At 44.4% G+C, this 26,707-nt stretch overlaps 1 protein-coding gene across 3 annotated transcripts in view; it reads left to right on the forward strand.

The window, feature by feature from the left end:
* FGF12 (fibroblast growth factor 12) overlaps window positions 1-8,306 on the forward strand; it is a 226,962-nt gene extending 218,656 nt beyond the window's left edge. For all 3 annotated transcript variants that reach the window (XM_050308571.1, XM_050308572.1, XM_050308570.1), the window contains one exon: window positions 7,780-8,306. In XM_050308571.1, the coding sequence (XP_050164528.1) occupies window positions 7,780-7,898 (119 nt within the window). In that variant the 3' untranslated portion in view covers window positions 7,899-8,306. The remainder of the gene's footprint in view (window positions 1-7,779) is intronic.
* The last annotated feature ends 18,401 nt before the right edge of the window (window positions 8,307-26,707 follow it).

A 26,707-nucleotide genomic window follows, 5' to 3' on the forward strand; every position in this document is an offset into this window, starting at 1 on the left:
GCCTCCTGCAAGGTCATTTTGCTTTTTGTGGGTTGGCCCCTGATAAATGGAGAGATGTACTATGATGACCCTTGTACTTCATAGATACTAACTTGACTCTGGAAACAACTTTTTTTTCTGCTGCTTTGGAAAAGCACTGCTTTTTGATCCCCAAACTAGGTATGCCTTTCTGACCTCATCTCAGATCTGCCAATTGCCACCTCAGGGACACAGCAGTCTGGAGATGGCCTTGGCTGCATGGCTATGTGCTCCCTCTCACTCCTCCCTCTCACTAACCCCCTCTTGGCTGTGGGAGAAGGGATGAACTGATGCTGTCCTAGCAGGTACCATTCAAAAGTGGTGAAGGCCACAGCCAACTCCACAAAGTAGTAGCTGTTTTAAAAGCTTCCCATCTCAGGCTTGAGTGGCAAGCAAGTGTGAGTGACAGGCCAGCTCAGGAAGGCAGGTTGAAAGTGTGTTGGACCACTGAAGCAAAGCACAATGAGAGAAATTCATTGCAGCATTCCCAGAGTATCTGTAGCCTTTGCACGGGAAATGGAGATGTTGAAGGGGCAGAGAATATCCTGGAGCTGCTTGTCCTATGCTTGTTTTCAACAGCTTTTATGAAGCATTAGTGGGATTAGTGCCCTTAGCCCTCATTGAGTTGTGCTAAGGAACAGGGCCTGCTTCAGGCATGGGGTCAGTCATCAGCTTCTCTTGTACCTTGACTGTGAGAAGAGTCTTTCACAAGCGCCAGCTTTCACAGCTGCATTTCCAGCTCCTTCTGGTATTTCTTTGCTGCCTGGCTGGGTGTTGGCACTGAGCAGTGGGTTTCTTTAGAATCCAGGCTTCTTTTTGTAATACAGCTTGCATGGTGTCTGCTGAACGGCTCAAAAGTTGTCTTCTGCATGCATTAAACTAGACCATTCCTGCGGCTCTCCTCATGGAAAACCTTGTCTTAATAGAGGTGCCTGACCCCCACCAGAGATCTCATTGCTGCAAATGCTGCTCTGGCTTTCATTTTGAAAAACCCAGCCCAAACCAAGAGCTTCCCTTTCCCGCAGTTGCATCCTCCCACACTTGCTTCAATCACAGCTGTCACATAACCTCCCGAGCAAGTGAGCGCTTTGGAAGTTGGCAGTCAAATTAAGGGCTCCTCCAATCCTTCCCTCCTCCACATGCTTTGCAGTCAGCCTCTGTGAGCGCTGCTGCATCAAAGAGCTGGCAGTCTCCCAAGCCAAGGCACGTGTCAGCTTCCCAAAGCATTCAGCTGTCTGGGGCTACGACTCCAGACGGAGGACTCTGTTCCCAAGCCGAAGATTCATTGTAGGTAGCAGAGGCTTGCAGGGAGGGTTGGAGTAAAATGCGCTCATCTCCACGTGAGTTCTCTTTGCTGCATCCATCAAAGTCCCCGCAAGTAGAGCTTGCAAGCAGAGATGTTACAGAAAAGGGGCAATTCCTGCCCTGCTTTAACAGCTTCTTTCTTTGTCATGACTCCAAGAAAATATTCAAAGCATTCCCCTGCTCTGTTTGCATGTTCCTTCTGCAGAATGCTCTGGCTTGCCCCAGCGTGTGGGCTTTGCTGCTTATTCAGGCAGCAGCTTCCATCCACAGGAACTTTGCAGCTTCCATCCACAGAAACACCCCCAGGTTTCCTCTTGCTCAGTCCGGTACTCCACCAGCATTAGCCATACCACATGATCGCTGACACAGGAATGTATGCAAGGAGGAATCTGCTCCCCTGGGAAGGAGAGGTGTCACATACATTGCTAGGAATCACTTCACCCCACCACTTCAGTGGCAGTTATCGCTGAGATGAAGCTTCCCAGTTGTTTGTGGTGAACAGAAAAATTATGCAGCAGTTTAGTGAAGAGAGTGATTGCAGGGAAAGGAAACACAAAAAAACCCTGATTGCTCCCTGAGCTCTTTTGATTCCCATTGCTTTGTCCTGCTTTCTGAATTCAGAAGTCTTCTTGAAATTGCAAATGAACTGAAAACTAATACATAAATAGGAAATATCCTCACAGGTAATTTCTAAGTACTACATGTGTGTACATGTGCCTACATGCACATGGGTATCTGTATATGGGTGTATGTTATCTGTGGCTTTCAGCAGCTACAGCTTTCTGCTGTGCTAAACCCACAGAATGTTTTCACTCATGTAGATTTCCAGGATGCTGGAGGTACTCTGTACGAAAGTCAGTAGATACCAACTGGAAAAGTTTTGGGTTTTGGTTGGTAGGATTTGTTTGGTTTTTTAAATAGGATTAAGCTTAATCAATATGAAAGCACAAAAAACTTACTCAGTAATAACAGGGGAGATGTTAAGTTCCTCTCCCATCTGTGCACAGGCAAAGCCAAGGAAAACAGCCTGGTAGGCAGCAGTTGATGTACTGTGTGGTGCCAGTTTTGCTTAAAAACACACATACTCAACACATTTCTTTTGATATTTTTATTTCTGATCACTGATCTTTCAAGCTAAATGATCCCTAAAGTGCAAACATATAGATTGAACTAGGCTGCACAAGGAATAAGCTTGACTATAATTGTCAGTTGGACAATAAGTCTTTCAGAGCACTTTCAGTCTCCTTAAGTGTCTATAATGATTAGTGCTGGACAAACCCAACCATCAACAGTGCCTCTTGTTCTTCTAAATATCCTAACAAGTCTCAAACAATGGATGTTTCAAGTCACTTAAGTGATAATCTTGTCAGATTCTTGTTGTAGATGTGCTCTGTTACTTATATTTCCTTCTTGAAGACAAAATTTACAGATTTCTCTCCCAAAAGATTTACATTTCTTCTCACCTGGCTGAAGCTAGAAAGCGTTTGTGTTGGCAAATCTGGCCACAGAAAACTCTTCCTCCCTCTAAGTCAACCCCTAACTCCAGATTTATGGTTCTTCAGCCCTCATGATGTGAACATTTCTCAAATATGAAGGTGACCTATTAATGGCTAGTCTGGATCCATTTATTATCACTGACAATCCAAGCAGCCAGATCTTTCCCAGTGTGATTCCTCAGTGATGCAACATCCAAGTTTTGTTAACGCAGAGTCCTCAGATGTTGCAAAGAAGTACAAGGCAGTGTTGAGTAGGAAGATGTGATAGGCCTAGTGAAAATGTTTCAAAGTTTTCAATTTAATCCACAAAACATAGAATCAAAGAAAGGCTTGGGTTGGAAGGGACCTTAAACATTATTTGGTTCAACCCCCCTGCCATGAGCAGGGATGCCACCAACTTGATCAGGTGGCTCAGGGCCCCATTGAACACTTCCAGAGGTGGGACATCCACTTTATCCATCTTTGCTAACACAACTCCTCTCTTGGGTCTATCTTTCAAGTGGGAAGGCTTTGGTATATTTTCTATCCCACACTAACTCACTTGTTCATCTATCAGACTCCCAGTGATCTCATTAGATGGTAAATGTGATGTATTATAACCATGATTTTGCTTGGCTTTTTGTCATCTTTTGCTGCCTTTATTACCTGAACAAAGTGTTTCACCTGGCAGCATCTTTTGCATTTTACCACCGGATAGATGTGAGTTCAAATGCCTCTGAAATGCATCAGCTGGGACTGGGCTTAGAACACAGTAATTAGAGGCAGAAAATGAGAGTGCCTAAGCACTCACTCCCTCCTGTCCCTGACTGCTGCTGCTCAGACAATTAATTCTCTCCACTGAAGCATTAGCTAATGCAACCGCTCCTGCAGATACCGACACCCGGAGCTGTGGCATCTGTCAAGGGGAAGAGCCCGTCTCCGGGCTGCCTTCCAGAGAATGTGGGCCCAGCCCTGCCCAGACCCCAGCCAGGCTCCATCAGCGTGTGGTGATCCTGCAGGGCTGGCGACCTGCCCACCTGCTGAACAACAGCTTAGAAAAATTTTGGTTCCTCCTAACTTGCAAGAGTCTGGAGCAGGGAAAGCCGCGAGTGAAGATGGATGGATGAGATATTTCTAAGGTGCTTAGTAAGCTTTCTGACGTATTCTAGAAAAAGGAAATGGAGTCTGATGCATCCTCTGGATCTCCTCAACTTGCAGTGATGCCAAGTGAGAAATACTAGGGTCAGGACACTGATTCCTAAACTCAGACAGTCCCTGGATGATTTCAGTGTCATCATGTAGGTGATGTGCCAGTGCCATGCCTGGGAAGTAGAAATGAGACTGGAATCCTGTGCCAGCATGTAAGCAAGAGGTTGAGCTGCTCGTGGGTGACAGACAGCTCTCTCCATGACTTTGTCTTCAGAAAGAATGGTCCCTGCCATGCTCTTCCTCCTTACTTTTACTCCTTCCCAATTTGTGAGTCATTTTTTTGTGAAATTTTTTTCCTTGTGCCTGGGAATAGCAGACACTGCTGATTAGCAGGGGAGCAGGGAATTGAAAGCCGCAAGAACCAGACGTGCACAGCTCCACTGCCGTTCACCCCCTTCCATTAATGCCTGCAACTCTTCAGCAGATCAAGCTAGCGGCACTTTCCAATTAAAACATGAATATGGATGTGTTGATTGGAATCTAGGGCATAGGAGCTGATTATCTGATTGAAACTCCAAAGCATTAGCTTGGTTTCCAGACATTAAGGACTGTATTTGGCTTGGTGTGTGGGTGTGGGTGGGTGGGAGAAGCAAGGCAAAGCAGAGAGGAACTCCTGTTCTAGCGGAATTGCTCATCCTTCCAAAGCTCCTTGTGCTCTGTGCATCAGCAGACCTCCCAGGCGTCTGGGCATGCTGACTGTCACACTGCTGCTAGTTTACCTCAGTGCAGGTGACAGGACAGTGTGCCTTCACACACACACAGACACCAAACAGACCTGCCAGTGAGTGCTGCCAGTCCAGAACCACAGAGATGAGCTTCAAAGCTGGGAAGATCTGGGCACTCACAACAGTCCATTTGCAAACACCCCCCTCCCCGGTCCATGACTAACATCTCTGTGCATGAGTCACGCTCAAGCTTCCTCAGTACAAAGAGTAACAAGCTGCAGTCCAAGAGCCTGTGTTGCACAACACGTTGGACTGTCCTTAAAACTCCCCATGTGTCCATGTTCACTCACATCCGTGTATCCATGTGCACATACCCGTGTGTCGTAGTGCACACAGATTTGCAGCCACTGCTGAGCAATGGCCGTCACTCAGCACATGTGCACAAGCCTCTCGTGTAGAAGAACATCCAGGCATTCTCTTGTGCATGATGCCATGTAAATACTGCATACACTGATACTGTAGGTGTATCTAAATACTGAAAATATGCTTGTCCCATACTGCTGCAGATTTTCTGGCATGGGCTGTTGGCACAGCCTGTCTGGTACAGAGGCTTTGACAGCTCTGTCTGAAAAGCTGAGTGTAAGCAGCCTTCAACCATGCCCCACATCAGTACTTGTATCATGCATTAGACTGGAAGATAAACTTTTAATTCCTGCCCTATTTGCTTGCTACATACAGGGTATCCTTAATTAGTAGCTGCTGTTGTTTACTTCTGTAACCTGGTTTATATTCATTACTCTGTGGGCCTTGTTAGCAGCTCAGTGTTTTTGCCCAAAGGCCATGGTGAGGCCAGGATGTTGAGGAAAGGCAACATGCCATGGTGCTACTGCTGCAGGCTTTGCTTGTGCTCAGCCCTTGTGGCTCAGCCCTATGGGATGTTGGGTATGGGTGTGGGTGAGATGAGCTTGATACATGTAGCAGGTCCGTCCACCTCCAACTTGGAACCAGGGAGGTCAGGATGAAGGCAACAGTGTACTTGAGGCAGAACTTTGTGTATGGAGTGTCAGGGGCACTGAGGCAACACTGGCAAAAACACCTAATTCTGCCGAGCAAACATCGTACCAGAGAATAAAGTCAGTAACAGAAGTGATGTACATCCTCAGTGCTTATCAAGGGCTCTGCAACTTAGGATATGAAATCACAAGGGCACAGGTGTTCCTCAGTTATTAAACATTTCATACTTTCTTTAAGATTTTTTTAGGTACGTTGCCACCACCACTGTGTCATTGAGTGACACTCTCCAAGCTCAGCAGCTGAAAGGGACTGAGAGCGCCCTTTTCTGTCTGTTGCTGCCATGCTACACACTGTCCTTGCAGCATGCAGACAGCATCAATAGTCTGGGCGTGATGGGCAGTCCTGGCATTGCTCATCTTGGCCCAGACCCACGGGACAAGTGCTTAATTTTCTCTTTTTTTTCTAATTTTCATCAAAAAATATCTCCAGTAGCAATAAGAGTTGGCAGAGCAGTACCTGCCTTGAGCCACACTGGGAGGCCCAGTGTGCGTGTGTTTAAATTGCTTTGAAAGCCTTGCATGAAAAATACTCAATGGGAAAAGTAATATTTCTTCACTGCTCATATATTCGATTCAATATCTTTTCTATTAATACACAGTTGACTGCACTTTATCTCTGTCCTGTATTGTTGCACACTGCTATAACTGTTTATCTAGCCAGGAGTAAAAAGGCAGAGCAATAATGTCATTTGCAGTCTGCCTCTAATTGCTGGGATTTATTTGCAAATCAAGAGAGATTATAAATACAAGTACTTACATTGCCTTTTCATACATAGGGTCTTTTTTTTCATTTCTTCAGATAATTTTTGAAGTTTTGTTCTTGCTGATTACCCGGAACCAAACCCTGATGGACTCTATCCTGTGTTGGAGCTCTGTGCCATTGTTTGTGATGTGACAGCTTTACAAAATGAAGCAGTGCACAATCATTTCTTTTCATTCTAATTTTTGCAAAGATCCAGACATGACATTGGCGGTCTGGACTTACCTTATGTTCTCAACTGCAGTTTGCCTGCCCTTGAGATGCCTCACTATTTCAATCACATCTACACCCTGCCACATTTGCATTGAGCTCATCAGAGATGCTCCCCATTGGTGTGAGGCACTGAGCTGCTCAGCCTGTACCCCTGCTCTGGCACACCTCACATGGCACAAGGACAGCCATGAGGACTTAGTCCACATGGTGAGTTGGACAAATGCTTTGTGCTACACACAGGGACATGGGGATGAGCCATACCTTGGGCAGACGTTGCCTTCTCCGGCTGTCTAGGTTCCAGCAAGTGCATTTTTGTAGGACACACATTGCTTAGCCATGGTCTGGAGGGAAGGTTCCCTCCATCCACCCTGTTCTCAGGTGCTGCCAGATGACCACACAAAGCAGGGATGGCTCCTGGCTTGCTGTCATTGAACTCATCCTCATGTGTCCTCTCATGGCCTTGGCCTTGTCTGGCTGTCTTGATTTACAGAGGAAAAAATAAGAAGCGCTGAGAGCAGATCTCAGCTCTTGGCTGATGGAACCAAATAGGCTTGAGTCCTAGATCCAGATTCCAGATCCAGAACTCAACACCCAGAAGGCTTGGATGGCTCAGATGCAGGTGTAATTTTGATTCAGGTCTCTCAAGGGCTTTTTTTGGAGATTGAGGACTGGGGACCAGATAATCTTGGACCTGTTGTTAGATAATGATCAACATATCAAGACAATACATGGTTCTATGAATTGGAGTGTTTATTTTATGTATATGACTGTAACATGAAAAAATCATAAAGCACAGAAAACCTAGAAAGACTTATCTGTGAGCAATCTCCTATTTCTCTTTGTGCCTTTGGAAGAATCCTGAGACAGAAGCAGGACCTGACCAGCAGTGAGGGCAGGTAACAGATGCTGCTGGGTAACGGGATCTACTGCTGGGTCACTGAGGTTTCTGTGTGTGTTTGTCTTGGGCTGGAACTCCAGTCTCATATACAAAGAAATAATTCATTATGGTCACAAATGCCTGTGACTTCTATGATGTTAATGGGTGTCTTTTCTGTTCACAGTGTGCATGTACAGAGAGCCATCGCTGCATGAAATTGGAGAAAAACAAGGACGCTCAAGAAAAAGTTCAGGGACACCAACCATGAATGGAGGCAAAGTTGTTAACCAAGACTCGACATAGCTGACAAATACCCTCCCTTCTTCCAACTCCTCCCCTCCCACCCACCTACCCACCCCACCTGGCGAAACCACACTGAGACAATGACAACTGAGCAAGGCAGGACCTACCGGTAGTGGCTAGGAGTGCGAACTCCAGAATCTTTCTTTGTGTAGGACGAGAAAATCGAATCCCAGATCCTGCCTGTTGCAACGTTTTAAAAAACAAAAACAACAACAACAAAAAAGTGAAGAAAAAAATGTTTTAAATCAGGACTCCATTAACATTTTCAAAAGCAAACTGTTTGCTCTGTGATCCAAGGGGGAAAAAAATCTCATCTCTGCATAATAATAATAACTAATAAATATAATAATAATAATAATAATAAAGATGTTACCTTTAAAAATAAAACAAAGCTTTTGGAAAATTGAACTTAGCATATGATGTGAGAGAAACATGTGGGAAATGCAGCTTGGGACTGTGCTTTGTGTCTTATACTTTCACCTCACGTTCACACCACTGTTTTTAACATCCCTGCTTCCCTGGGGATGGATGGGATTTTTCACAAAGCAGGAAGGGTAGGGATAGATTATGACTCTGTTTGCTCTGCTATCAGTAAAATATGGCCTGTCCAAATTAGGAGTCTGACAGTTATGGGCAATGAAGTAGCTACTCTGTATTCAGTTTTTTCCATCTACATTCAAACACCGCGTAGTTATTTGTTGCTAATGTCACTCTGTGAGTATGTTTGACCCAAGTCTGGCATTTTACGCCTTTTTATCATAATTATTTATATTTATAGGCTTGTTTTACTGTATTAGTTGCCAGGGGCATTTGGGAAATGAGTTTTCAGGTCGCACAGGATGAAGTGATCATATTTATTAGGGGAGAGTTAGGAGATAAAGGGAAGGACGGATAGCTGCTTGCTTTAAAATAGGAAACAGAACAAGAAACGCTACTGAAATCCTTGCTGTCAGATGGAAATGGTGGGGCATGTGCTGTATGAGTGCGTAACACAGGGATTTCAGCAAGGGAAGGAGGGTGTGGGGAGGGAGCAGCTGAGGTGTGCAGAGGAGGGAGCAGCTGTAGGGGGACATGGGTGGTTGTGCCTGCCCAGCTGTGCCAGGGAGAGCACAGCTCTCCTTCCAGCAGCTGGGGTATCCCTGAGTGTTACGGCTCCACACATACCGTGATTGACACACGTTCAAAACCGAGGCTACAAACCCCTCTAATTCACAGCCTTACCACTGCCAAGACTGTGATGGGATGAGTCCCCCTGAGATGCTGCAGCAGCCTGGGTGTGGGTGTGGGCACATGTCTTGCCAGTTCCAGGGCTGCAGATGCTGGAGAAGTACTTCAGAGGCAACAAATTCACAGATTGGGAAAGGTAAGGGAGACGGCAGTGGGGTGAGGGATGCCCAGCACTCAGCCCACCTGCAGTAACAAGGGCATTAGTGAGGATTTGCAAGGCTCTTCCTGTCTGGACTTCTCTCTCCTTGTAGTTTGGAGATCAGCAGTGAACCACACACCCTTGCTCCTGGGTGGAACTGAAGCAGGGCAATATGGGCAGAAGCCTCTTTCTCTGACCACACACATTAACTTCAGACTCTGACATCTTTCAGCACCCAGGGCCTGCAGGCAAGAGGGCCAAATGGCAGCAGCAGTACAACTGCTGTTACAGAAACAGGCACTGCCTTGGCCAAGGCACCTGGGAAGCCTTTGTTGCTCAGACTGTGGGCTGCTGCAAGAGGTGAAAAACAAAATGAAAAAGTAAACACCCAAGGGCCCGGAGTGGGTGATGGGTCCGACCAACTCTCTCTGCAAGGGGAGCCAGCTTAAAGCCTTGCAGTTACAACCTGGGTGGGAGCGTTTGTGTCATTCGTAAGTGACACACCAAATACCACCTTAATTGTTGAGGATCCTCTGCTATTCCTTCCAATGGCTCAGCTGGCTGGTGCCACACACACAAAGCTGCTGTGACTGTGGGAGAGGGGCGTGCCAGGGCTGGTCATGTTGTTCCTGACCTGGGTGTCCCCCAGCCCCACGGCACTCACCAGTGCTGGGGTGTGTCAGGGCTCGGTGAGCAGCTCTGTACAGGCACAGAGCAAGCGGGGAAAGCAAAGACACAGCCAAATTTCAAGGTTATGGAAGACTCCCAGGATCAGCATGAAGGAATGAATTTCAAGCATGTCCTTTTGTGTTTTGAAAAGCTGAAACCTTGAAATAAAGAGCCTCTTGCCATGGCTCTGCCATTGAATGCTGCACCTGCGGGTAGGTCCCCTGTGCTATAGATTATCTGGGGCTGCCAGTCATGCCAGAGTGACTTACTGTTGCCTTCCAGTCCCACAACACTGGGGCAAGGTTACAAACACATGTTCAGCTTGGGAACACACACCCAGCCCTATCTAATTCATTGCTTACATTTCAGATCCCTCACAAACTAGAGAGCACCCCAAGTTAAAAGGTGGGGGAAAAGCTTACTCGCTGGAGACATGTACATTCAAAGAAATGGAGCCTCAAGACCAACACATTGAGATAGCAGGTCCCTGAACTAACCAAGCACCAAACACTAGGCCATGGTTTAGTCACTGAGCCACAACCTTTCCAGCTGTCCTTGTGGAGGGAAAGTGCAGCACCTGCCACAGAACAGAACATCCACAGCACACCATGATACCACAAACCTCTTCTGTACCCAGCCACCAGCGACTTGCCAAGGGCACTGATATCATCAAGAGCAGCTCCAGCAAGAGAGCCTAAAAATTGCTGTAACCTTGTGTGCAGGATACCCTTTACCTAAGCCCCAGGAGGCCATGGACAACAGCAGATCCAGTCCTACCATGTGCTGATTTTTCCATTGTGCAACTCACCACTCTCCACAATAGGTTTTTGTCTTGTTAAGAGTCTTTGTCCAGATCATTACAGGAGTCCTTGAAAATGCTATATTTAGGCTAAATGTCAAAATAATCTGCTCCTTTGGTCCATGGTGTTTGAGATAATAGCTCCCATATGACACTCAGTGAGCTTGCCCCCGAGAGCCAATTGTTGCACTGCCTTGGAGTAGGTCTTCTACCACGTGTTGAAGGGGAGTGCTGGCTTTCCATGATGCCTGCTTAGCCTAGGCAAACCATGAGCCACACATGATGGCATAAACCATGATAAAAACTCTCCCACATACCTTAAGAATCCTCCCACATAGCTGCGCTTTTCTTGATCTCAAGGAAGCTGCAAAAATCATCTTGTGGTGTAATGCAGGGACATCTGACATCATGATAGCCCAAAAATCAGTGAGGCTGCACAGCCCAGCTCCCTGGTGTCCACAAGCACCACATACTGACCAAGAGCTTCTTGGCTCCAGGTGCCTCAATGCCCTCCACATGCCTGAGATAGTCTGGGGAGATCCACAGCTTTCAGGTACTATGTAGGGTTTCATGCATTTATTTTTTTTATATACAAGCAAGCTTACTCTTCAGGCCACATCTTGAGGTGATGTGGATTTTGTTGATTACTCATCTGCCTCTTCCCAATCTGCAGGGAAAAGGGGAATCCACAGAGACTTCTTTGGTTTTTGAAGTTCCTGCAGTCTCTTCATTGCTACTTTCTGTTCTTGCTCAGTGTTAGAGTCTTAATGAGTGACGTTTCTTTCTTTAGCCCCACATGCCACAACCATTTAGGGAGCTTTGTAACTCAGTTTAACAATATAGTGACTATGACCCTTATCTGGCTACGTGTGATTCTAGCAGGACAAATTCCCTTCCTAGCTATGTTGACAGGACGTTGTGCAAATATGTAGCACTGAAGATGGCCAAGAAAAGTAAATGATAAAAAAGAAAGATGTTTTCATCTTACCTGGTCCGTGCTAGCTATGGTCAGTTTGCAGCAAGCCTTTGCCCTCTAAGTAAGAGATGCTGCTATAGAAGAACTTGGATGTTACAAGACCAGCAGTAGAAAATACAGAAATATGGGTACATTTAAAGCATTCATTTTGCTTCACTCTGTTTTTAATTGTGATGTTGGCATGGTTCTGGCAGTACATGCTGTGCAACACAGTTCCACTCCCCTATGCATCAAGGGCAAAACTTGGTAACATGGCACCAGCTTGGACCATAAGGATTTTCCTAGTAAAAAAAGGAAGAAAAAGCTACCAGTAGAACAAGTGTGCCATACTGCATCAGCAAGTTCTGCCATGAGTGTCAGCACTGGCATGTGACAATATGCTATAAAGCGAAGCTGACACTCAACAAAGCAATTTATGAAAGTTGTCTGTCAACAACATTTTTGTTTGCACTCAGATAGGTACTGGTTGATAAAGGCCCACACAATCCCTCAAGCTGTCATTGGCCTCACTTTACACCTTTGTATCTTAAACTGCACTGACTGTGCACCAGAAGAGTTTTGGCCCCAGAAAGGCATCACTGCCACTCTGAGCAATGCTGAAGAAGTGATGGTGTAAGCACCCAAGGTTGAGCAGAGCCAGCAGGAAAGAAAGTGTGCCATCCTTCCTGGTTCCATGCCAGCAAAACTGCAGTATAGATGCATGCTAGGCATGAAAAACATCTTTTTGAGGACTACACTTCCTAAAAAAAGAAGGCATAGAGTTGTCATTAGTTACAGCACACAGATCCAACCTTTGGTAACGACATGCACTAAAATACATTACTTTTAACACGTGTGAGATGTTGGCAACAAAACATGTCCAGTGCTAAAACTCTATTAACCGGGCTATAACGTAGCCCTGGTCCTAGATGGCAAAGATCAGTTTGTATGTCACTGCATCAAGGGAATTAAAAACAAGAAAATACACAAATGAGAGCCTTCAGGGACAGATTTCTGCCCCAAAACTGTAACAAAGTTGTTAGTTGCTGCTATGGGATGACCCACTGCACAGACCTAGGAGTAAAATCAAAAGAAACACTACTGCATCTCAGTGAAGCAGAGATGTTTCCATGGAATTCACTTCTTCCTTCTCCCCCACCAATGCCTTCAGGGTGATGGAAGGCTGTTTCCATGGAGTAAAAGACATCAAGGCTTATATCCTCCTCACCAGCATGGAGTAAAGCTTTACTGTTATGTTTCAGCTACTGAGCAACGATCATGGCATCAATCAATTTCCCAGTATTCTTGTTAGACACCTTAATTAAGGATAAAAGAAAAACCAAACAAACAACAAAAAGCCCAACAACGAAACAAAAAGGCCACCCCCAACAAAACACTAAAATAACCCCTTAGCCAGGCTGACATATTTTTAGCAACATGTTTAAGCACCTCAAAACTTCTTAAACATTCGTGGCCACAAAGTTAAAGCCAAGTAACTACCCTTTCAGGACAGATTTCTTTTCATATACTTGCATAATGAACTGCTGCATACACAGAAAGTTGGACATCTTCCCAGCCTGCCTCCCTCTTGGACTTAAGGCACCTTCTCTATGGTGAAGGAGGTCTAGGTTAGCATGGCTCCAGGGCTCATCTCACCAGTGCATGCACTAGGAATTGTGGTGATGGGCACAAGGAGCTCACACAGACCTCTGGTCAAACAATTGTTTGAAAAGAAGTCAGTTTGTTTCATTCAAAACACTCTCGTACAGGCATGGGAATTTCATCCTTGGAAAATGCCATCAGTGTTTACTGAGCAATACAAATGGATCTGGGCTGTCTCAAAAAAGATTTTAAAAAAGGCATTACCAATTATTTTTTAAAAAGTGTCTGGGTATGGGATCTGAGGAGTAGCAGAGGATAACCCTCCCAAGAGTCTATTAAGAATGGGCTGTATATTGTTCCATTTTCCATGCTCATTACAATCACTGCCCCAATAATAGCTGCATGCTGTGCCTTTCTCTATTCTAGTACAATTTTCCCCATGGGAACTAAATAACTCAGTTTAAATACTGAGCAGAGATGGTAGAAGAAAGCAGTGTGTTTCTGCTGTGCCACCCTTATGTTCACTCTGCATCTTAGGTAGCTGGTTACTACCCTTCTTTCTTGTAGTTTGATACAAAAATGAAGGGGCAGCACTGGGGAGGAGGAACATGTTGATCAGTCAAACTAAATGAGATTGTGAAGAACAGATTATGTCAGACTTAATGACTTTCAGAAATTACAGATTCAGTGAATTTTAATTCCTTGAGCTCTAAGAAAAATTGCGGGGAGAAAAGAAACCAGTGCCTCCATCTTAGTGCCAATCCCTAAGCTAGGACTTTGGTGACATTTAAGTCTCTGTATCCAGCCCTGGCTTGTCTCCTACATACAGCAATGTTTTCCTTTCTCAGAGGTCTGAGTTTCCCTGGAAGATCACCCTCACTGGGTCCTTGGGGCATCCTGCTTCCAAACAGGGTAGAGCAGTTCCTGCTGAGGCAACAGTGGGACTCCAAACTAAGTGCACTGCTCAGGCTTTCAGCTGATGGTCCAATCCAGAGGAGCTCTTCACAGACCCCTCACCAGAATGCCACACACCTTTTCCAGACATGCCAGGAAAGACAGGAAAAGAAGGCTCAATGTCCTAGGAAATTCTGCTTCCAAGGACCCTGATTTGTGCGGACCCCACAACAAGAACCCCAAAATCTGAGATGTCAGATCTGCTATGCTGCTCCCAACCTATGCTCATGGTGTTAGAATTCTCCACCTTCCAAGGAGCAGCCCTGAGCAGGGGTGTTATGAGGATCACGAAAATGCTGAAATGGTCTGATCACATGATAACAAGACCCTGCAAAGACAAAGAGTTTCTGATTTGACTGTGCCTTGGAGGGGTCACTTACATGCTGTGAGTCTGACACTGCCACTTATTAATTTTATTTTCCAACTTACTGCACAAGGTGGCAAGAGAAAAAGTTTCACTCAATTCACCATTAAACAAAGAGCCAAGCCAGTGCATAGAGAAAAAACTTTGCTTGACATCAACTTAATTTGAAGAACAAAAGGAGGTGTGTTTAACTTCCCATTGTCTTAATTTTTAATTTTTACTATTTTTTTATGCTTTCTGCTATTAGACAACACAGCAAACAGAACTAATGGGGAAAACACTGACTTCTGCTGTGGAAGCAGAAAACATTATCTGACAAAGAGATGGATACTCTGGTGACTCCCAGCTCAGTTCCTCTGGGCATCACCTGGGGAATTTTCACATGAGCATGTAATGAAGTCTTACAAGGTCACATTTAGGGTACTGTGAGGCCTGTCCTTCACAGCAAATTCATGTGATTCTCCCAGCAAGGTCAATGGGCTGCCATGTAGGACCTAAATCTGAATTCAAACTGTACAGTCAGTGTGTGGAACCAGAGCTTCCCAGGAAAAGTTCCCTATGGGGACTCAAAGACCTAAATTTGCCATGAAAAAGGTCCTAGTTCAAATCACCATCTTTGGATTCCACTTACGTATATTTCCCTACAAAAACAAAACAAACTTCTAAATTCTATGCTCACCTCTGTTTTCTTGAATCTCCAAATACAAACACTCGACTATCATAGAATTTTATTCTTTCTATGGGATTGAGTAGGTCTTTTATGAAGCGGTAGCATTTAAAACAACAACAACAATAAAAAGCTATATCTGGCTATATCTGATGGCTAAGTAGCACGATAAGCTAGCTCTAGACATGCCCAAAACCTGGAGTCCATATACACGCAGAAATTTAACTTTGACTGTTGCATCTATTATTAATTTAGTAAAACCATTTTTCTGTTGAGAAATATGTTCCTTGAGGGAAGCTACTGCAAACACATCAGCAGGTGGTGGCTTCAGAGAGAGACAGAATGGATGCTCTCCTGAGAGTTGAAGTTGGGGATACTTTAAACAGAAAGACACGTTCATCAATAAAATGAAATCCTTCCAGAGGTAGCATGAGCAGGTTCCAGGTGAAGGCTTTATCTTTTCTTTGTAAAATAGTTGCCTGCTCTTACAGATTTGCAGGAATAAATTTTATGTTATGTTAGTTTGTACTAAAACAACTGGTGAAAAAAACCAACCAAACAAACAATCAAAAAGCTCCATCAGTTCAATACAGCTGCCCACCTGGATTTTGCTTTGTTTTGGAAATTTTAAGGTATTGAGAATCAAACTCGCCCTCAGGGCAACTCCAGTGAAATCAATGTGCAACCCTGGGATTTAATTTGGCCCGAGCTTCATTTTGTCTTTGACTGCAGGAACCAAGGTCATTTTCCCATCTGGATTTTGCAGAGGCTTCTACACATACTGATGAGTTATACCTTTTATCAAACCTTGACCATCATTTCCAGGGCTAGAAAATGGTTGCATAGTGTCAAAGGATAACAGGAAACAGGATGAAAACTCTTGGTGTTAAAATCCAGACCTTATATTTACTACATGCCAACTTTCCTGTGTCCCCCAAAGCCACATACAGTATCTTTCCACAGTTCAGTGCAGGAATTTGTCCTCCTTTATCTCCAAAATCTCACACTTAATGCCAGATGACACCACTCATCCTCTATCTTAACTTCAGGGAAGTTCCTCTTTTCCACATCTGTGGGATTTATCTAACAGTGCAACCAACATTTTTCTGCTGTTTGAAGGACTGAGAAAAACAAACTGTCACTGTTTCCTTTTGGAGGGATAATGTGTCTATCTCTCTGTCTGTCTATCTATTCCCCTCTTACCTACTCAGTAATACCACATATATCAGTACATGTGGTGTCTGAATGGATCTGACCCTACAGGAACTCTGATGACAACAATAGAGCATTGTGCAGTCAAGCTACTTCAGGTCTTGACTTGGACAGCACCTTAAAAACTGCTTTTTAGTAGTTAAGGACAAAGACCTAGTGTGAACAAGCAATTAGGGCAACTGTTCCAAGCTCCAAAGAAGCAGATGGGTCAAAAAATGCATAAACAATTGGTTGCAGACACCCTCCCCATCACCATGTGATTGGTGTCAGACATGCTGGTCAAGGCTCCATCCGGTCTCATCAGGGTGAAGAAGACATCCATTCAAATGTGGCAAGTCCATATATTGGAGAGAAAGGGTCTGCAAAAGCGACTCCTGCCTGGAAGCAGACTGTGCAAGGCTATCTAGGCATCCCCTTTTCACCTTGGCTTCGTATGAGCATATCACCTCCTCAGTCTATACCCTGGGGTGCTAAAACACACAGATGCCAGCTACAAAGTAATAACACCGGGAAATTTGTGGTTTGTGATATTTTAATATCCTGAGCGGAGGATTATTTGCTGTTTAGTGTGATTTAAAATGTTCTCCTTCTGTGCAATTGATAGCTTTACTGCTCCTGGACAGAATAACAAACAGCTGGGCTACTAAAATAAAAGAGATCCTTTGGATCATCTCAGAGCACCATCTTGGCAGCCTTGGAGCCATAGTGACTTGTGGAAAGGGTGAGTGTTTGTGGGGCAGATTTGCCAGCTGGTGCAGGCACTTGCAGCTGCTTAGAGTCCATTTATAGAAGATCTCATAACAGATTAATAAAGGCAGAAAGGACAGTTGTAAATCAGAGAGTCTTACCTCTTGTGTAACAGAGGCTGGTGACTTCAAACCAGAAGCCACAGATTAGCCCGACCATTGCCCATCTGGGCAATGGAAATTCTGTTCTTAGTTCACTGGAATTTCACACGCCAATGTTGTATTTCCATAATGCAGTAGAGAGTTCATCCAGGGGCTGGAGATCAGGTAATCAGATTCTATACAGGTTTACTTCTTGATTATTTATTCAATAAGGATCACATTAAAAGCCCACTGCAGGCAGTGAGAGACTCCTGTTGACTTTGCAGCAGCCCGAATCAGACCTGAAGCATTCAGACTTTTAATATGCACAACTGGAATTTGGTAGTGATGCTTCCAAAGGTCTATATCAAATTATGAGCTCCCTTCAGGGTAATGTGTTCATCACACATCTTCACTTGCCTGAGGGTAACCTCTTATAACTTGTTCCGAACATCCATCCTGCCTGGATTAACACTTCCTCTGAAGACCTATGAACCAGGATCACCTACTAACCTTCTTCCATGCAAAAATGGTTTTTTGGCCCAGGTGAAGGAAAGCATGGCGGGCAAGGATGGCAGAGAGATGGAGCCACAGCTTAAGAGTTAGGAGCAGTTGAGGCAGAACTGTAAAAAGGACTCCAAATAGCTCGGTACGAAGTCTCAGCTAATGTTGCCTGATGCCTCTCTTTTATTTCCCTTTTAAGACAGGACACTACTGGCACTCCTTCCTCCCTTACTTCTGCATCACCATTCCCCTCCGGTAATATCTCAATGCTGTCTTTTGTCAGGGCTGCCAGGGTCCCTGCAGAGTACAAAAGAGCACAGAAATGGCCCATGCTGGTGAATTCTGGGGTAAAATCCTTCCAGGTGCAGGTCCACACAAACCAAATAAAAGTATGATCCCTGGAGCTGGCAACCCTTGGTATGTGTCAAAGCACCAAAGAGAATAATCTGTTAATGTCTAGATACGTTAGATGTGGAACCAGAATAGCTTATATTGTCTATTGACCACTTTATAATGATCTTTTACCCAATCTATAGAAGAATAAAAATCTAGATAATATTTTTTGGTGTAACACTATTCTTCCAAAGAGGAAAAATACAGTTTCTTATTTGTATTCCTCTGACTTGAAATCATTCATTTTAAACAACTGTTTGTCCTGCTAATTTATAATCCGGGCAGGTATGGAAACAATTTATTTTGGTTTGTGAAAGGAGCCGAGCTTGGGTTTGCTAAGCGTGTGTGTACTTTGTTGCTTTGGGATGCAATGCAACTCCCTGCTAGAAAAAGAGTTCTTCGGTGGCAGGAGCTCCACAGTGAGCTCCATGGTGACACCCTCAGGGATGAACCTGTCCTTCTCCTTCCCTGGGCTTTGGAACAGACTCAGTGATAGCTGGAATGGTATAGCTTGGACAGATGCAACAGCCCAAGAGTGGAGATTACATTGTCTCTCCCCACATCACACAGCATGTGGGCCCCACCAGCTGCTGAGATGTCACACTGTGCACTCACCTCTCCTCAAACTGAAGTACCCCTTGGTGAATGGCCAGAGGCTTTGCTTGTGAGGGAGCCAGAGGCTTTTTGAAGTATTTCTCCCACTTCCCACCTTCCCCATTAAACCTGACAGAGGAAGGTAGATTGAATATCAAACCTGTGCACCTTGCCTCGTGTCCTCTACAACAGTTATTTTCTAAAAGTCACTTAATGAACGAAACACTCCATTGGCCACCCCTACATGATGCAACCTAGACAATGGATCAGTGTTCACATAGGAGCCCAATCTGACATGGACTTTCTGGCTGAACTCCTCTAATGAGGATTGCTCATCTCCAAAATCCAATGTAAGTCCTCTTCCCTGATGCTGTGGTAAAGTTCTTGTGCTTCTTACAGCCTCAGTAAAACTCAGACTCTCACTGCCAGGAGCTTGGAAACTTATTCAAAAAACCTGCTCATGCGGATACAGATAAAACGGGATTTTGACACCTCTAACAATGCCACTATCCCAGTAAATAAATTATCAGCATTCACTTATAATTACTTTCGTTATACTTGTGCCTGCCTCACAGCAAATTTCCCAAGACAGAGTTCTGATGCCTGCTAACTTTATTTTCCTTAATGTTTAAGCAAAACCCTTTTTCTTTTTTTTTTAAATGCTTATTATTTGAAGCAGAAAAGTAATTGATATTGAACAAAAGCTGGATAATATTGTCTTTCGTGTTATGCGGAGCAATGGCTTGGACTACAGCAAAGTTACATGAAGCGAGGCTTTGTTTAAATAGCTTTCATTCTAGTTTGCCGCTAAACCTCAGGAACTGCACATTAAATACATGCATTTCAGTACCCCAGCACAGGCATTTTGTTCAGTAACTCAAAATGTTTCATCTTATTGCTCTGAGGATTCTTGCTAGTTGGTGGATTTGCACACGTGCTAAATTGTTAAATGTTTAGTATTTAGCCTCTTATCTGCTTTGACACAGTATGCCTACATGAGGGAAAGGGAATTGGGCCTGGGAGTATGGCCACTGCATTTTCAGGGTTGTCGACACTTAAATTGGCACTCTCTAATCAGACAGCACAGCAATGGGCCCCTTGCAATTAAACTGATTAACACGAAAATACATTAGAAGCTGTATGAATTGAAACCAGAGACATCTAACAGCAAAATTATTTGCAAGAGAGATGGCACCGTCAGAAAGAGTCATAAGACAAACCCAACTGATTTACTGCAGACAGTTCTACTCCTTTGAAACCAAAAAGCAAATTCATGCTGTGTCTTTGCATCAGCCACGCAAGGGTTTTAATTCAGATTTGGTCCAAAGCCGGAGCAGAGCTTTTCTCTGTGTCTTATATTGAATGAAACTGATGTGGCAATTGGCATCTGCCAAAACAGGACCGGGGCTGTCCTAGCTCATGCTTATGCTGCTTCTTATCTGGACCTGGCTCAGAGCTAGTCCAAAGCACTGAATTAAAAGAAAATTATTTGCTGGTTTAGCCCCTGAGTGGACTCATCCCCGGGGCAACCAAGAGCCAGCAGGGGCACAAAGGACAGGGTGGGAGCATCTGAGGATAACAGCCAGCAGCAGGGCTGCTGCTGTGGGGAGCAGATAGCCTTTCCATCATCTTACCCATAGTGTCAAGCCAAGAACTGTAAGATCCCTTCTCAGAGGCTCCTGACTGTGGGAGATGTCTAGCCACTGTCAAATTAATGAGATACTCACAGTCCTAGATTGGCTTTTGTTCTGAATCAGAGACTTTCTTTTCTCCATTGATTGGTATGAAATTAATGAAAAATTAACATGCCCATGAACACAAGTACATTAAAGGTATACAGCTACTATGAACAGAGACAGGGTATCTTACCACAGATGACTGCTCTGGGTATTTCTAGCACTGTTGCTTACTAACCTTATTAGAGACAGCTGGACTGTCCAACATTCCCCAGCCATGTGCCCATAGGCAGTCTGCAGAGAGAAATGCATGGCAGCAGCCTGATGACAGCCTGGCTGGTCCTCAAGTGCCTGAACTTCATAGCAGCATTGTACTAAGCTGACAGCTGTGCCCAGCTCTGTTCTGGGTGCACCAGGGATCTTGTTCTAGCTTAACTGCACCTGTCCTGCCACCTTGGTGTCAGAGCAGGGAGTAGATTGGGTTCAGAGATTGGCCCTGATAACCCAATGCAGGCAGCACAGACTCAGCTGTCTTCCCAGAAAAGAAAATTGGTTTCTAGAGCTCCTCACAATAATAATAATAAAAAAAAAGAAATAAAGGCAGCTCTTAATTCAAAAGTAAACAAGGCTTGTGGCCAAAATTTAGCACTTTGCAGTATTTCAGGAAAGCCTAGTCTTTGTTTCAGGCTGAAACTCCAGCCCAGTTGGCAAAAGTCTGGGTTTCAATGCAGCTCTGATTTCATTCCCTAACTCACACTACTGAAAGCACTGGCTTATGAATGGTGAACAGCTCAAAGAAAAGGGCTAGAGCCAGACCTGGCCTTCCTTATCACTGTTTCCTGGGTGTTTTAGCACTACTAGCAGGCAGCTAGCCAGTGGCAAAAATAATCCACAGTAACAACAGAGTCCCAAGGACTGTTAGGGGCAAAAACTCCAACACATCTCCTGGCTGAGATACACCATAACATTGCAATAAGACTGCCCATGAGATGCTTTGTAGGGAAGGAATGGAACTACCGCTCCTCTACTGAGATCTTTACCTTTGCGATTGCCTGAGATAGTGAGTTACAAAGAACTAGTTATCCTCCATGCAATATAACATTGCTGTTTCTCTCTGTGGTAAATAACAGTATGTCAAAGGAAAGAACAGTTCTTCTGTTTTCTCAGGCACCTGAGGTATGCAAGGGGAAAAAGAAGAAAACCCATTGCTAACAAATCTGTTGTTCTGAATGTCTCCAGCCTTCAAGGGTTTGCATGCTGGAATGAATGCCACCTGGCTCTGGGAATCTGCTTCCACCAGTAGCATCAGGTTTTCCTGCCCTCACTCTCCACTCCCCACCTACCCTTAGGGGAGTGATTTGGTCTGGTGCTCCCTGTGTTTGCTCCAGACCAAGGCCAGCTGGGCTCTATTCCCAGACCTCCCTCTGCTTCCCCATGCTGTGTAGCTCAGATCCTTTCTGTAAGCCTCAATCTCCCCATCTGTAATGAAAGAGTGAACCATTAGTTTCTTTTTGAATGCTCCAGGAAAGTAGTGTAACACTAGAGAGAGAGAAGGACTGGGACTATCCAAACTGCTGCTCTTTATGCAACAGCTTCAGCTCAGGAGTCTATGAGAACTGGGCGCCAGCAACCTCCAGCTCTGGTTTTGGAGGCAAATGCCTGCATTGCTGAAGAGGCACAAATCTAAGCCTCCTTCCTCCTGTACTCCTACCTGTTCTTTATGGTGTCTCTGAAAATTACTATTTTGCCATTTGAAAACAAAAGTGCTTAGCTAGCAAGAAGAACTTCATAAAGATGGCAATGGAAGCTGTCACATCTGTACCATCTGAACACCATCTGTCTCCCAAATTTACTCTGAAAGAAAGAAAATCCCATCCAGTTCTCTTGCAATATATCAGTAAATTGCTTAGCAGTGGCACTTGGAGAAGGAATGAACACATTTCAATTAGACAATGGCATCACAAAACACCAACTCAGTAAATAAAAACCTGGAGGTTAACATTTGTAGAGATTAAGCAGTCTGTTAAGTAAAGTTTACCATGGCACATTTTTGTAATACAAAGTTATATGCATGTGGCACTCCAAACAGCCTCCTTAGCTTACTTTTCAGATTTTTATTTTTGCTTTAAGCATACGTGAGTTCCTGAGGGTTACCTGAGGTCCAGGCAACTGGTTTAGAACTGCAGATACCTGCAGAAATGTGTATCACTTCTGGTAGAGAAAGGAAGGACAGCAGTGATGGAGAGGGAAAGCAGAATCACAAAATGATTTGCATTGGAAGAAACCTTTAAAGGTCAAAAAGGTAAATCTTATCTTTGCCTAAGGGACTGGTGACAAATGCAGAGATGGAATCTGACTCTTGTCAAAGGGATAGTTACCATTCAGAAAGTCATTAATTGCAGGTTAGGTGGAACTGAATGCTGGGATAACACCTACCTGGAGGATATGTATCCCCACTAATTTCCAAGACTTTGCAACCACTATGGTTATGAAATTTTAACTTACTGCTTTCCACCCTGTAAATTTCAAAATAGCATCAAGATATTTGGTCATGGAAGGACTGTATTCACTGCAAGCCTAAGCAAAGAGGGGGATCCACTGTTTCTTGGCTGATTTTTCAAACAACATTTACATCCAAAGCAGAGCAAACCTGGGCAGGCTTCAACTTCTTCCAAACTCAGATAAATGTTTTTGATTAAGATAAAGCAGTACAAATGCTTAAGAAGGCTGCTCCTGCAGAGTGCTCCTGCAGGTCCCTGTGTGCACAGACAGGTCTCACTGGGCTTTTTAGAGAAGTGGTTTCTCTGTCAGCTTCAAGAAGTGGCTGCTCATAGCTGCTGTCACTGTGACTGTCCATTGACTTTATGAACAAGACTTGAGGCAGAATTTGTTCAAAGTACCTCATGAATATTCAGTGTAAAAACGTCCAGCACATTCCCAGTGCAGTGAATTGTGCCTCACAAACAGACAAAAGCATTGATCCCATCTTATACATGGGAAAATGAGTCTCAGGGAACCACACAGCCTGTGATGTTGTACCTTCAGTCACAGTCCAGTAATGGCTGGGCCAAACTCACCTAGTGCAAACACCCAAAAGAGTTGCTGAAATGTGCTGGCTGCCGAAATGTCCCTGTACTACAAGAATCTTGCTCCTGTGCTGCCAGTTCTTCTTCCTTGCCACTTTTTCCCTCTCCTTCAGCATCATTGCCCCCACATGAGCTGAGAGATTATCTCAATTATTCCAGCTGTTGTGCTACACCACACTGAACATAATCAAAGCTAACAAAGCACAGTTCACTGGCTCCATTGTCATCTGGCTCCAAAAGCTGAAGATCTTAAACAAAAAGGGCTCAGGCTGATGTCATATTAGACAGAGTTTGGCAGGGGACAGGGGAGAGAAAAAAAAAGAAATAAAGCTGTGGATTTTACACAGCTGGGGTTTTTATTATCATTAGGAAACTTCAGACAAGTATGGATAGGGTGGGATGACACTGCGATTCTGAGGGTCTGTCAGTCTTGATATTTTTTTGAAATGCAGACTTCTTAGACAAATATACCCAGGTTTACCTTAGATTATGAATGCAGATTTACCTGGAACTGTACTGGATAGTCTGGGAAATCCATTCACTTATGCTGATACAAGCAAGATGCAGACTTCCAATTTATCACCATGTGGCATCTTCAATGGACCCATCAGAAATGAAATGGAAAGAAAAAGAAAGAAAAAGCTGGAGTAGAGCCCACATTATACATACTTTCAGCTGATTTCCCTAAGCAGAGAACTTCCGACTCATCAGCACCAGAGAGGGTGATAAATAAGGGCCATGACCTTAGGAAAAAGTAAGTCTGTCTGCTCACCCAGCTCTGCCAAACTTGAGCAATCAGTGCACAAATGTGCTCAAGCGAGAAAGAGGAATGGAAATAGTTTGCTGGAGGGTTGTAGAGTGGGGACTGACACTGGATCCTATTCCAGTGTCCAAATGGTGAGAACAAGCACGGCTTAGGGAGGGCCTAACTGGGCATACCTCTGAGAGCCTCTGCCAGTGGGGTTACAGGTATGTGGTCCCAGACCACTTCTACCTTTTTGGCTGCTAAGTTTCATTGCAAAAAACTGACAACACAGTACATGCCCATGAAATGGCATTTCCCTCCCCTAGCTAGTTTTGCAGCTTCTATTGGGCTCTGCCTCACAGCAGCTGAGAGCAGCTCTCTAAGAGAGACATCCTAAAAGGCAGACACCTTGGGGATCCTAGGGCCATCTCCAAGGATTGAGACAGCAACAATTTCCAAAAAACAAAGGATCAAAATTCTTCACATCCTGTCCCCATTCTTATAGACTTCTAAGACATTTAATGATTTTTAAAAGTTAATTATGACATTCTCATATCCTCTCCCAAATGCCAGAAAGGGCAGAAACTTTGCATGTTTCCATGTGATGTCACTTCAGCAGGCTGAGAAGCATTTCGTGGCTTCTCAGCTTGCCGACCATAGCAAAATCTTCTCTATATAATTCTCTAGTATTATAAACAGGGATGTATGTTCCAGGGCATTTGGAGCTTCATGACAAGCATGTAATAATCTCCAAAAACTAGGTTTATGTTGCTTAAAGTGAAAGGATGTGGCACTTAGAGACTGAATGTGGCACTTAGTGCCATGGTCTAATTGACAGGGTGGTGTTGGGTCATGGGTTGGACTTGATGATCTCAGAGGACTTTTCCAACGTGGTTGATTCTGTGATACTGTGCAGGGACTCGCTGTGTATTGTAGAGCTTTGGCACACAATCCAAGGGACCAACCTCCACCTCATACAGAACAGCACAGAACATATACAGAGCAAGCTTTGTGGAAGGTTCATATACATCTCTGTAACGCACCATGGAAGGTGATAATCAAATGTTTGATGATCACACATTGATATTAAGCAAGCACACAGGGCTTGCTTAACACCCAGCACCTGAAGTGTTAATACAGCACAGAAGAAACCAGGTAAACTCTGAAATGAGGACAGTGCTCCAAGAATGGATCAATCCAGGGTTGCCCTTCAGTTCCCAGTTGCTGACAGACAGCAAATTGATAACAGTGTGGTTTGAATTTCTCTCCTGACAATTCGGGCAGGAGAGGACCAGGAGCTCTATAAATGCATAATCTTTGCCTGGTGCTCGCTCGCTATGTACTAAACAATGATAAAACCTTTGGAGCAAGCCGTTTCTCCTCCAGTTGGTTAACATTTGTATCCAGCTGAACTCCTGGGGTGATAAGTACAGCAAACCTCCTCCTCTGAGGCAGATAAATGAAACATACTGTAAAGAAAAGTACGGGGTATTGGCACATCTCTCCTAAAGGCTGTAAGCAGCTGAGTGCTGCATCCCAGTGAATGTGAACAAGAGGTTTTTTAATTTGTTTGGTTGGGTTTTTTTCCCAGGGAGGCTCTGCTCTCTCTCTCTCTGCCTTTCTCCCTAGTAACTCATCCATTTTTTTTGTTTTGCCTTCCTCCTGGCTTGTGCACAGAGCCATGCCCTGACACAGGACACAGCAGCATCTTTGCTAATTCTCAAAGTGCCCCCTACAGTCTGCGCGAGTGCATGTGTGTGAGCACACACAGTGACAGGCAGAGATGGAGATAGATATCCTATAAATGTGTGTGTATACATATATATATATATATGAGTACTGAGACATGATGAAAACAGCCCGTAGTTCTCACATGGGAGGACAGAAATAAGTCTGGAAATGCTTCTGTTCTGGGGAGCAGGTCTTCTGCCTGCCAGAGAAATCAGGCACTGAGCACACAAAGTCTGCAGGAGCACAAACCTTGCAGGGAATGAAATAGGGTCATTCTGACTGCGTCTTGTATACTTTGTGAGTGGTCCTCAATCCCTAGCTAAGAAGAAGTGCCACAAAACCAGAATGGAATCCAGTATCTATTTTGCTCCCTGATCAAATACACTGGTGGATTTGGCAGTACCATGAAAATGGTGGTAAGTAGAAGCAAGTGCTAGAGTGGAGCAGGGCAGTGGCTTCAACAGTTGCAGTGATTTAGCAATCACCACCACCACCTCCACCCTACCCCCTCTACCCTGACGATAGGGCCCCTGCACAGAGGAGAAGTTTTTTTTTAGACAGTAAGGGAGGCAAACAAGGCAAAGGAAATGACTTCAACAGCTGAGAGGCTTAGGATTTAATCAGAGCAGGCTTTCTACTGCTTGTCTGCTGTATTTCTTAACTTA

This window comes from Myiozetetes cayanensis, unplaced genomic scaffold (genome assembly GCF_022539395.1).
Source record: "Myiozetetes cayanensis isolate MyiCay16 unplaced genomic scaffold, myiCay2020 scf13, whole genome shotgun sequence".
NCBI lineage: Eukaryota > Metazoa > Chordata > Aves > Passeriformes > Tyrannidae > Myiozetetes > Myiozetetes cayanensis.